The 13511-nt window shown below is 44.1% G+C and overlaps 1 protein-coding gene across 2 annotated transcripts in view; it reads left to right on the top strand.

The window, feature by feature from the left end:
• The window catches only part of Lrrk (Leucine-rich repeat kinase), an 89614-nt gene that overhangs the window by 15048 nt on the left and 61055 nt on the right, over window positions 1–13511 (top strand). For both annotated transcript variants that reach the window (XM_084586940.1, XM_084586932.1), the window contains exons 7-10: window positions 2921–3137; window positions 6610–6796; window positions 11224–11634; window positions 13178–13372. In XM_084586940.1, coding sequence (XP_084443066.1) covers window positions 2921–3137; window positions 6610–6796; window positions 11224–11634; window positions 13178–13372 — 1010 coding nt within the window. The remainder of the gene's footprint in view (window positions 1–2920; window positions 3138–6609; window positions 6797–11223; window positions 11635–13177; window positions 13373–13511) is intronic.

Raw genomic sequence — 13511 nt, 5'->3', positions numbered from 1 at the left:
AGTATTTTGGCACTGATATTGTCAATTCCAGCCGAGGATGAAAGTTTAATGTTTTCTATTAGTGACAAAATTCCTGTTGAAGAAAATGTAAGAGAGGGCATGGTATCCTGGATAATAACCGGGTTTGAAGGAAATATCGGATCTGTTTCATTGGTAAATATGGATGAAAAGGCTGTGTTGAACATATTGGCGCATTCAGTTTCACAGATGGTAGCACCTGATGCGTCGGTAAGGGAAATAGTGCGTGTGTGCTGGGGGTTAATGACTTGCCAGAACCTTCGGGGGTTAGTAGTCAACATTTTGGGCAGATCGGTATGGAAAAACGTGCGTTTAGCTTCTCGAATGTTTAATAAATACGTTTTTTCAGCTGCGTAATATTTGTTCCAAGTGTTTTGACTAGGGCGTGACTTGGCCGAACGGAAAAGACGCTTCTTTTTATTTTCAAGACGTTTGAGTGTGTTTGTGAACCAAGGGTTTTGAGGGTTAGTTCGTATATTTATGTTGGGAATAAACCTGTCGACCAAATCTTCAATTTTCTTCTTAAACATGAACCAGTTTTCGTGGACGGATCTTTGATGAAAGTTAAATTGGAAACCTGGTAAGAATGCACGAAGTTCATTATTTATAGCAATATAGTTCCTTTTATCGTAAAGTCGGATTGTTCGCTTACATGTTGCGCGTGAAGATGGTTTAATCGTGAAGCCGGCATGTATGACTTGGTGATCTCTGATACCTGGTAGATAGGTGATAGAATGAACGTATTCAGGGCTATCCGTTAATATTAGGTCGAGAATGTTAGCGCAGACATCCGTTACACGGGTTGGTTCGGATATTAGTTGAACGAGATTAAAATTAAGGCAAACGTCAAGAAAATCATTAGCATCCCTGTTACCTGTAGCGGTTAGATTATGCCAGTCGATACTGGGAAAATTAAAATCTCCGAATAGGATAGTGCATGTGTTAGGGTGCTTGGTTTTAATTTCATTTAATGCGTGATTAAGTTTTTGAGGAAAGTTTGGGCTGCTAGGAGGCCTGTAGCAAACGCCTATCACAACTGACTTTGGTGAGGCATGACACAAGACCCATAATATTTCAATATCCGATGAAAGGTGAATGGCCGTGCATGATAGCTCCTGTGCAGTTGCAATAAGTACCCCCCCTCCCCTTCTATCTGGACGATCTTTACGGAAAACACGGAATTTGGGCAAGTTGGCAAGGACTTCACTATCAGAAACGTCACTACTCAGCCACGTTTCTGTCAAGATTAGTAGGTTGCTGGAGGATGATGTGACGATATTGGAAATAATGTCGCGCTTTGAAATCAAACTTCGGATGTTAGTAAAGATCGCTGACAATGAAAGTGCTTGTTGTGCATGTTTAGAACAGCCTATCGATTGGTGATGAGGTGGTTGCTATTTTACCTCTTTTACGGTTTGTGAGGATTCATCGAACGTGTATCGTTTGGGACCAATGTGTAAAGTTTTGTAGCGCAAGGAGAACTTGTCGGTTACCGATCTGGCAAAGGCTACAAGATGTTTGCGAGCGTTACGTACAGGAAGGGAAAAATCTTCGCCAATACTGTAGTCAGTGCCTTTTAGTTTGGTGCCTAAGGAAAGGATGTTTTCTTTGGTTTTGGATGAGGTGAATTTCACGATAATCGGCCTTTTACGATCAGTGGAGTGGCATCCAAGGCGGTGAGCACGCTCGATTAGATTAGGTTCGATGGCAAAATCTAGTTGGGTGGAGCAATGGTGAATGACTGTTTCTTCCGAGTCTGCATATGTTTCAGCGGGGTTAGTGTCGGGTATGCTGTAAAATATGAGGTTGTTGCGACGAGAGCAATTTTCAGCATCGTCCATACGTGCTTCCAGCTTGTCAATCTTGCAGGTAAGTTCAGAGTTTTCAGGGTGTCTATTTCGGAATGGAGAGTGGAAAGTGAAACGTAGTGTGATTCCAGAGCGTCCATGCATTTGTTTAAGTCACTTAAGGTTGTCTCAGTAGTCTTCAGTTGTATTTTAATGTCCTGTAGATCGCAGATTACTGTAGCTTGGCCGGCAGTTAGTTTCTGGAGCTCGGAAAATACGCTGTCGGTATGGTCGGGGCCGGGGTTAGTTTCAACATCCCCTGACAATAGCAAGAGAAGACGGATAACACGCAAACATTCGGCAACAATATCACAGCAGCACTGAGGGCTCGGCAGCTGCATTAAGTAGTTACTGTATTTTTAGCAAATAGGGAAAACTTATTACTAACCTGCATTGTGAAAAGCAGAAGATTAGTAGACTGCGCTGTCGCACAGCTACCGAGCCCACAGAGCGGCGGTGATGACAGCATGCTCTTTATAAAGATCAGATGTGTTGATGTTCCTGGTGATGGGACTGGCCAATGAAGATCCTCGATGACGTACTCTGGCGGCGGTGAAGGCAGGTGCAACAATGGTGATCGCGCAGGTTGACAAAAAATTTCATCTTCATGGCGCATCAGGGTCACGGGAGAGACGGACGTGCAGGCTGCAGACGGCACAGCGGCGAGAAGCAGGTGAAGTGCGAGGGTAAATACCTGCATTGTGAAAAGCAGAGGATTAGTAGACTGCGCTGTCGCACAGCTACCGAGCCCACCTTCTATCTGCACAGACCAGTCACATCAACATATTGCAAGAGACAACAACAGACAGCAGCATGCTGTGGAACCATTGGAGTGAACTTCATTCTTAAGCTTTCATTGAAAAAACTATTCCATATCTTATTCAAACTTCTTTCCATGGTTCCATGATTATTTGACAACCTGATAACGAATTCGACTCATTTTGAGTCATTTTGCACATCTATCTACTGGCTGTATCGAATACAGGAGTATTTGATCCGCTATTCAAAAGTTCTGAATGGTTGCATGCCACTAAATGATGTGTGTATTCTTTCAGACACAGGGCACGTGCAGTCCATCGTGACGCGGCTTAACCTGGCCTCAGGAGGGGCTGCACCTCGTGAGGTGCAGCTGTGCCCAGTGCGGCTGGATGTCTACTGCAACCAGGGCAGTGAGACTGCGCTGCATGTGGCCGTGCGCAAGGGACACTACGCCCTGGTAGCTGCTCTGCTGCGAGCTGGGGCAGCCCCCAACTTGGCAATGCGTGGGGACAGGTGGGCAATCATATTCTGCTCAAACTGGTCGTCTGCAGGAGAAAAGAAAGAAAAGGAATTTTAAAGGGACACTGAACAAAAAAGTGAAGGGGGCTTGCATCGATAGAATACTGGTTCTTGATCACAAAGAGACCACTCTTACTGAAAACAAAGTTCTAATAAAGTACAAAAGAGCAAGAATAGAGATACAGGTATTGCCGCCACAACCGAAACAGACGAAGCTCGCAACTGCAAGTCACGTGAGGTGCACTAAATCTCGGAGGCTGACAAATTTTAATTGCACTGCATTTTTTAATCGAGTGGTAGGTTTTCTCTCCAACATAATAGACGACGGCGAAAAGGCAACCTAAATGGGACAAGGCAAGGAGAAACATACTTGGCGGCGCCGCAGGTGGCTTTGTTTTTAGTTTCGGTGATGTTCTGGCACAGGCGTGCTCGCATAATGTTGTTTTCGGTGTGCAGCTGAAACGACTAAGTGCTCTTCGAAAGATCATGTTTCACCGTGCACCTGCGACATATTTCGTTCACTTTACTGCAGTCTACCTTACGCTAGACCACTACGCGTTGCTTTGAGCCTCCATGCGCACCGCTCACATTGTTGACGGCGGCACGACGCAAAGGCCGGCGGTAGCTTACATTTTGGCTACTGCTATCACGGAGTCTGTATTACGTCGTGGGCGGCATCATTTTATCCAACTACGTAGTTGGGTTGAACTCATTCATTCATTCATTTCATTTATTAATACTGTCAGCCACCATAAGGGGCTGTAACAGGAGTGGAAAATACAAAACGAAAATGAGCAAACTGTTCGAATTTAACCAGCGGGAAAAAAACTGCTCAACTTCTTATCGCAATATCTCATCAATAAATGCGAAATATTGTACTATCGGGTTCTGCTAACATAAAAATTGTCTTCAGTGTCCCTTTAAGGAAGAAAGGGAAGAAAAGGGGAGAAAAAAAAAAGATTTTTGAGTATGAAATGCTTCATAGTTGATGATGAGTCATGTGATGAGCCAGTGCTATGTCATTTGCTGCATCTGCAGTTTTAGCCCTCAGGTGTTATATGCCAGCGTACAGTACTCAGTCAGAACTTCTAGATGATTAAAAGCCATTGAATTTCTAGGCATAACATAGGTATGTTGGCCGCAATAACCATGAGAGCGTGTTCACTTTTCACGGGTGGGAAGGACTTACTTTTCCTTCTCTGTACACCAGCTTTTTATTCCTTCTGCTCCATTTACTGCCTTGCCTATGTGCAGGATAGTCATCCGGTGCAGGCTTGATTATGTTGCATCTTTTTTCCATTCTTTCTTCCCTCTTTTCCTCCTGCACCTGCACATGGCTGTAGATGGGCCATCTAATATCATGTCAAGCCACTGCTCTGCTGGCAAACTTCTAAAGTACATCGTGTACCAGGCATTCCTTTTAATATTTATGGGTACAGTTAAACCTGGTTATAACAAAATCATAAAATGTCAACGATTTTTCGTCACATTCAAGTTTTTGTTACATGCAGTTTTCGCGAGAAGATCCAAAAGGACGATGTAGAATGAAAACCAGATTAAGAATTATTGTAAAGGCAACCACCTTGAAAGTGTTTACAGTAAATCAGAATTATTCGAGTCATGGAAACGGTCAAATGTTTCGCGATTGCGCTGGTAGCGCAGCGCCACTGCGACGGCAGCCTCCACTTCTTCTGCCACTCGCGCGACGCGTCTACGAGAGAGCGGGGAAAGGAGGTGGAGGAGGAATCAGTCTGAAGGAGGGCGCACCGCACTCGCCCACCACTGTTGCCCAAGGAAACCGACACCGCCTCGCATCGCCAGTGCACACCGCTGTTCCCGGCCGCTACACCGTTCGCCCCGCGTCTTTTTTCTGTTATTTTTTGCCGTTTTTAAGCTTGACCTATTGTAGTGCCATGCCGACAGCAAAAGCTGCGGAGACTGCTGCGTCTGCCATGGAGATGTGGCGTCAGCGCTGAAACATGAAGCGTTGTATCAACTGCGGTCGCTCGTTGCTATAGTAGGCGTTCCTTTCACTTCAGTTCGTGTTTTATCGTCCTGAAGCTTGCGGCGCTGTGCCTGCCAAATTTCCAGTGACTCGGCACTAGCTAAGAGACAGTCGGCGCTGCAAGTTCGTTATAACAAGGTCAACGGCCGCAACATATTCGTTACATGTAATTTTCAAATACATGCACTTCAATGGGGGCAGCATTGGGGAATTGAAAAACTTCGTAATATTGAGGAATTCGCTACATGGAAGTTCGTTTCATAGAGGTTTAACTGTATTTATTTCAGTTACAGTGAGAGGTACATGAGTGTAGTCTTTCATGTGGATTTTATGGCAATGTGGGCAATTAGTAATGACATTTTAACTGAAATTAGGTAAGCAAGTAAATTAAATTTTAATTTAAGGTGCAAGATTATGCAGTGAAATTGAAGGCCATTAACATCGAAGTTGAGCCTTGTTTATGAGTTTTCAGAGTTGGCATTGTAACCTGTAATATAGAGTGTCAAAAATACATTTTGTAAGAATGTTGAGGTGGCTTTCCTGTATGGCACATTCATAAAATGGCGTCGTTTGCATTTCTGACGCGTCAGATATGGGCACAGGTTGTGTGCTTAGTGTTGTAGAAGTTCACGCGATTTAGGTGACACACATGCAGCGACGCCATCTTGTGAATGTACAATGTGGATAAGCGGCAAGCTTTGGAAAATGAATATTTGATGCTCAGCATTTCAAGCTACAGTGGCGATACTGAATATCAAAGGCTGGACTCGCCTTTAATGTTGATGGCCTTTGATCTTGCAATACACTCTTGTATTTTAAAAACTAAGCACATTGGTGCTCCGGAGGACAAATAAACTTCTTACCCTTATTGAAGAGCACTCTTCACTATCTATATAAACAACTTCCATCGTGTTTTAAGTGACAAAATTCTCTCTCTTCATCTATTTTCTCAAATGCAGTGGTTTGATTTATTTGTTATAGTGAATGCTTTGTTGTAGCCATAGGCGATCTTGATGGACACTGTCACATACCATTGAGTTTACCTACAGAGGACAAGATAACTAGCTTTTAGCGTTTAGCCGGTGTGCATTCCGACAGTCTTCAATATTCAAACTTAGTAACCATCAGACAGTATTCGGTACATGAACCAAATATATCAGCATGGCCAACGCATGCCCATATCTTTTGGGGTAATATGGGCTTCGGTGCCTAGGTTGTGTTTCTTAGATTAATAATGTTGCACAAGACAGGTGGAGACCTATTCAGAATATATTTTTTTCTCTCCATTTTTTTGGTGTTGGAGCTGGTATGGGCCACCATAAAGTGGTGAAGGTCAAGGGTGTCCGTTGTGTTTTTTTTTTCCTTGCCTCACATGAATGCTTCTCTTGACTGGAAATGGGCTCTTCCTCGTTTGACCATGCCTGTGACAGTTTTGTGAAGCCTTGTGACGTCATGGCGCAGTCCATCAAGTGCCCTCCTGGAGGCATGCCGGCGCCGAGATGCTCAGATGGTGGAGTTGCTTCTACGTCACGGTGCACGAGACGAGGATGGCGCTGCGCTGGCGGCACTGCTTCCGCACGGCGGCCGCCTTTTGTCACGTCTGCTCTCACTGCGTGCGTACCGTGACCCCGAGCACACTGTTAACCAGGTGGGCTGTTTTAACTGCTGTGGGGCATTGCGAGGTTCTACTTTTGTCCAAAAGTTCTCGGACTGTATATTGTAAAAGAGTTAACTTCTGATGTAAATTTGACTAGGCAATTCAAAGCGGCGGCCTGCACTTAAATATTTAACCTTCTTTAGCATGACATCTGCGATTCTGAATGTCGCCTATCAAACTTTCCTGCAAGGTGTCAAGAGACGGAAATCTGATTCTGGCAACGTTTGAAATCCTTTCTGGACAGAATTGCAGGGCTATTTCATTAAAAAGGATTTCTTTTCAAAAACAAAAATGAAAGATGGGCATCACAAATTTTACTGTACTTCCATGAAGTGTTCTCTGATACTGTAACCTTTTCCTTCTCTCATACGATAGAATACTTTACTTAATTACAGTGTAGCTGAGTTGATAAAGCAAATGATTAATTGTACAGACATGTTTTTTTGTTGTCTTTTTTTTTAAGAATGAGGCTGCAATTCCTTGAAGTGTGAATTCCTAGTTTTTTAGTTATTCTTGTTACTTTTGTGAAATAGGAAGTCTGACATGCCTGCTTAGTGAAGTGCATCTTGTAATTTGCTTACTGATAATTTTTTACCTTCATAGTCAGATAATGACAGAAAGCAAGCGATCATAAGAAGTGTGGTTAAACAGAGCCAGAGAGAGAGAGAGAAATAACATTTATTTGCACCTTTCAAAAGGTTGGCGAGGATCCGAGGCGAAGCTTTGTCCCAGCCATGTCCTCCCCCTCAGCCGTCGACCTAGATCTCTTGGATCTTAGCAGCGGCCAGGGCGAGACGAATGACTTCACGTTGTCCTTTTTCATCCTGTTTGAGAAGTAGTGCCTCCCAGGATTCATCTGTTCTGTCATGTTCTCCAAATATAGGACACTTTCATATCATGTGGATCATGTACGCTATGCCATCGCAACATTTACACCTGGGGCTGAAAATTTCCAGGTGCCACTTGCTGTAAAGCTTGGCGTTCGGGAATGCTCCAGTTTGTAGCTTATGCCACATAACCTCCTCGCTTTTGGAAATATTGATCTGCCTAATTTGTAATGATTTAGGATATCTTGGTATGTATTAAGGTCAAACTATAGGGGTTCCTCATTGCGCAAGGGGTACGGCGTTTATAAGACGTCATTGGGATCCTGGAAGGTAGTTAATCCTCGGGCCAGTATGTGCGCTTTCTCGTTCCCCCTCGACCCGTGGTGCCTCAATTCGTGGTGTGCCGGTGTCCAAATGAGCGCAACCTGCTCTGCCGGTGGTGGACCACTAGCCAACACTCTTGCTGCTATGGCCGAAATTCGACCTGCGTCAAAGTTTTTAATCACTGATTTTGAGTCAGTAACTATAATTTTGACCTGTTGCATAGTTATAGCTAGCGTGATGGCTGCCTCTTCCGCCTCTTTTGCGGTCGAGTGTCAGGTGCTGCAGCAAACTACCGAGCACTTGTTTTCTCTAGTTGCTACTGAAATGCGTCCCGTACCGCCCACGCATTGTGCGGCATCTCTATGTAAGACATCTGTATGCCTACCCTCAAAACGGGCTTGCAGCGCTGCTGCTCTATCGCTCCTCCGGCTCTCATGGTTGACGGGGTGCATGTTTTTGGAGAGCGGAGGAATTTTTAATTTGTCCCTAACCTGTCTAGGAACCTTGTCTACGTCTGGAGCATGCTTGCGGCTCATGGCTCAGTTTCTCCAAAATGCTGCGACCAGTACGAGTGCGCAGCAGTCTCTGGTATTGTGAGATCGTTGCAGCCTCAATGAGCTCTTCGAGGGTATTGGAAACCCTTAGATTCAAAATCTTGTTTGTCGATGTATTGGCTGGTAAACCTAGTGCCATTTTGATCCCTTGATGAATGAGAACGTCAAGTTTCTCCTTTTCCGCCTTGTGAAGCCGCCACGTAGACTATCCTGCTGATTATGCAGGCTCGCTAGCTTAGCGTGCTTGCCGCACTCCTGCGGCAAGCACGCACCTACAATTCCACTGCCAAATGGTATTTCTACTGTGATGCAGAGCCATTTTTAAGGTTAGGAATTTCTTGATAAACCAACTGAATTCTCTGGTCTTTCTCTGATTAGGAAAACCGAAGAATTCTCTGGTCGGAAGAGTTCTTTGCAGCGTTTGTCTCCCGTTAGATGGTCCTGTCCACATAGGCGACATTCAGGAGTGCATTGGTGATCTTCAGGCGGCGATACCACCCCATAGCCACGGCACTTCGGTTTTTTACTATCGCACACATCTGAGCAATGACCAAGTTCCCCACATCTGAAGCAAACGTCATAACTCTTTTTGAACTACTGGCATGGCATAAGCATGCCTTCAATCCTGATAAATCTTGGGACTTCAGGTTCCAAAAATGTGATAATAATAGTGGAAGTCTGCCCCTTCCACCGCACTCCAGCGACCGTTTAACTCTGCGGATCCTTTCTCAATGCTTTGAACAACTGTTCTTCCGTAAATGCATCACAGATCCCGTGGACGACTCCTCAGCCGCAATCCTCCGGTGCGATCAAATTGGCCACCACTTCATGCTTCTTGTCATTGAGTTTAAAGCAATAGATTGCACTCCCTTCATGCCTCAACTAAAGTGCAAGGAATGAAAGAGTACTGTACCTTGCTTTCCGTTCACACACCATTAGTCTTGCTTTGACCAGCTGATTCCGGCAGCCTTGGCGAGGGCCTAACTGAGCAGCGGGCTCGATGTGTGTTTAGTGATGGCTAGACCTTCACGAGGCCTTATAATCACCTTGATGCCCTCTTCTGGGAACCTCGGAAGATTCATAGTGATCGACTGTTCAGCCAGACGTAATTTTAACTACACACATACATTTTTGCAATACAACACGTTTTATGCAAGAAGAAAAAGCCTACGTGACATATTTCATTACTTGTAGAGGAAGGGGAGCCAGATAGAAAGCATTGCAGATGTAAAAATCTGTCGCTGCATCTGCTTGAAATGTGATAGTGTGGTAACAGCCATTGTGAGACTGAGTGCGGTGTTGGCTTCAGTACATGAGGTCTGAGCTCACTGAGTTCATTGAGACTACAGATGATGGTTCACAGAGCTTACTTAAGGCATTGCAAGGGTGTGCAGAAGGGATGCAGCCATACTCGTATTGCTGCCGAAGTTACTGCTCTTCGTTCATTTTGTCAGCTCCTCGTAACAGTCCTCTCTTCACTCTCACAATGCCTCCAGTCAATGTTTCTGATTAGTTGTTTTTGTGCACCCTCTCATAGAGCTAGCTAGCAGGGTTCAGTGTTCAGTGATGAAAATGTAGGGATGTTTTTAGCTTTGAAGCTCATTTTTCGCATTCATAAAACACACACTAATTCAACTTATGAGCACATCATTCAAGCATATGTAGTTGCTTAAAGTGTTCTTGAAATGTAGCTGCCATAAAAATGATGAAATTTCTCAAATCTAATATATCCATCAAGGAATGGAATGATGAAACAAGTTGCTCAACCTGTATGACAATGTATGTGTGACAGGAATGCACGTACAGCGCACAGAGGTTCAGATTTCTGTGCATTGTGTACCTTTGTGCAGTGAACCTCGGAATGCTGTGCTTTGTGCCCATACAGTAAAGAAATTCAATTTTTACATGTCACCTGATTGTATGAAATTGTCCAGCCATATTACTTACTTCTGAGTGAACCGACCGGAAAGAAGGGAAAATCTGACGGAGACCAAAACTACTGCATTCATCTAGGGCGGTTTTAGTAGTTATAATGTTGATACTATTAAAGCTGAATAGTTTCAATGCTACTTTTGACTTAAAAAATGTTGGACACAAATGTTGGACACAAATGTTGGGCACAAATCTTGGACATGGACATGCAATGCGGACTTGACATGATATGGACATTAGCACTACAAAGTGCAAACACATGAGCGTGCTTGAAATTAATTTCAGAACACAAATGAAAGGACAAATGACTATACGAATCAACGATGTGAGAGCCCTTTGCCTTCCTCTATCACTGGATGTCTTTCATGGCTTTCAGTCACATGTTAATCGAGTCTCATAATATATATTCAAGGAGCTTTATGGTGATTATTTTTGTTTTATCGACATGCGGAAAGCCTGGCCATAGAATGTCACGGCTGTTCAGTGTAACCTGACGTTTCAAAGACCTATTTTTCAGTCATTTAGAGCTCGAGAAATCAAGCGCTGCGCAAAGGGACGCTTGCACCATTGAATACATAACTTCCATATATTTTAGCTGAATGGACGGCATACTTATGCAAGTACCATTCCTGCTGGGTTTTATACAGTATATCCACTCATAATTGAACGGCCCAGTCAATTCTGACAAAGTGGAAGCAATTGGGAGCCATCGAAATCTGTTTTGGTTCCAAAATATGTTTTTACTTGGTCTTCTTTTGATTGGGAAACGTGTGTTTGGCAGGCATCCCTGGAGGGCCTAGCCCTGGCCCCCAGTGTGCCAGTGATGATCAACTGGCATGGCCAGCAGTGCCTGGAGCAGCTGTCGGAACGCTGGCTGGCAGACGCTGCCATGGCATTGAACCTCAAGCTCAAGCTGCAACCGCAGCTGACAGGTCCGGCGCTGGCCGCCATCACCCGCCTGGACGTATCGGGGAACGCCCTGTCCGAGTTGCCTCACTGTGTGTTTTCGTCGCTACCGTCACTACGTCTCCTGGCAGCTGGACAGAACAAGCTGGCCACTCTGCCCGCAGTGGATTCAGCTCCACTTTTGGAGGAGCTGCAGCTTCAAGACAACCGGCTGGAGGCGGTTCCAGGACCACTTTTCCAGCTGCCGTCCTTGCACACCCTTGACCTGTCCAATAATAAGTTGCAGGTGCGAATCGACAGTGGGATGGCCTCTCATTTATTTCATTCTGAATGACATGTCTCATCAGTAAGGTTACATTTCGCCGTCTCACTGAGATTAAATTTACTTGTAGCTTTTGTACTTTTACTTTGCTATACTACTTTTACAATAGGAAGATTGAAATTTGGCCATGTTATGTCTGGCACTGCTGGCAGTGGGGTCATTCTTCTGTTGAAGAATTCATGGCGGCAGTGCCTTGTAGCTAAACCACCTAATCGTTTTGGTTTTACACTCCACAGCTTGTTGTTTTGATGCTGTTATTGAAATTACTCTTTAGTATTTTTTTGGTTATTTTGGTCGAAGTTAAAAATTGAATTTTGAGTTTTCTGGGGTGAGGTTTACATCACGTGCCTTTAGTTAGTTTCCAGACCTGACATATTGATAACCGTGTGAAGCGAAACCATAGTACCAAAGCCATCGAGGCAAAGGCTGCGGAATTGAACTGTTTCTTTAGCTGTCCAGGGATGCCACACTATGAGAAGTTGTTGAATGGATGTTAGACATTCTTCCTATAGATTCCTGGAGTGGTTCCACGTTTTCAAACTATTTCGGCTCAAATACAAGCTATACAAGGGGAGGGAGCTGACATAGTTCTAATGAATGAATAATGGATATTCTCTTTGAAAAGGTTGATAATATTAAGGGTAGCGAGGAAGAATGCACTCAAAAGTGCATTGTTCTGATGACAAAAGTGACATTGGTAATAAGAATGGCAGCAGTGATACAGAGCCACTAGAATTCAACCCTTAAATTTTATATATCTGAATAGTTGTATTGTATTCATGAAACAGACTGATAATTCATTCAGGATGTAACTATTTTTTCTTTTCCTTGATGGTTTGTTTCCTGAACACCTACTGATATATCCCATATACCCGGACAAAAATAAATAGTGTGCAATGACCAGCAGGGCTCAAGGCTAATCAGAAGTTTGGATTAAAACACGATGAATGGGGTGAGTGGGCATTTTGTGGTTAAGAAGGAATGGATCTTTGTGTAAAAGTGGAATTTTGCATGTAGCACAAACGTCAAATTGGAATGCTCAGGATGCTAATAAGAGCCTTTGTATGCAAAAACTTTGTAACGTATGCAATCCTAGCTTGATTTGATATGCGTCGACAAACTACACTGCACTATGAATTGGTGGTCGAGTTCGGAATATGGAAGTAGCTTTGCAGTGATATTTATAATGATAACTTGGGCATGGTTGATTTCATTCAATAGCACTTTTACATGTCACTTCAAGCAAAAATGGAGTTAATGCTTTACACTTGCCTGAAGGGTGTTATGTTAGTCTCTTGGTTGTCATAGTAGGGCAGACAGCGGTGAGATGCCCTAAATATTAACCAGCATGAGTTCTTACAAATTGCACAAGCTGTTTAAAATTCCTATGCAAACAATGCAAATGAGGGCTTAAGGTCTGTCTTACAGCTGATTTGAACTATAACTTGAACTGAACTATAACCCATGCCTTAACTGAAGTGTTTTAAATCGGGTGGTTTGTGCACAGATATTGCCTGAGGAGCTGTGGGGAGCACCGAGGCTTCGAGACCTGAACCTGTCTATGAACATGCTCTCGAGGCTGCCCAGTGAGCCGGGAGGCAAGTCTGCACCGCAGGAGCCTGAGCCAGCGCCAGTCACGCCCCGCGCCCCATCACCAACGTGGCCTCTGGAACATCACTGCCTCTGGAGACATGCACTTGAGGCACGTGCAGTCTGAACATCATAAGCTTTATGTTAACATGATGGAGTTTTCTTATCTACTGTGATAGCTGCTTGGGAGCACACTGAAGGGTATATTTGTAGCTTCAGGTGATGAACATGACGTGAGCATGACTTGTACC

The sequence above is a fragment of the Amblyomma maculatum genome, chromosome 1, assembly GCF_055883805.1.
Source record: "Amblyomma maculatum isolate TAMU_Amacu chromosome 1, ASM5588380v1, whole genome shotgun sequence".
Taxonomy (NCBI): Eukaryota; Metazoa; Arthropoda; class Arachnida; order Ixodida; family Ixodidae; genus Amblyomma; species Amblyomma maculatum.
The sequence above is the reverse complement of the archived record's forward strand: the minus strand, read 5'-3'. Positions and strand labels throughout refer to the sequence as shown.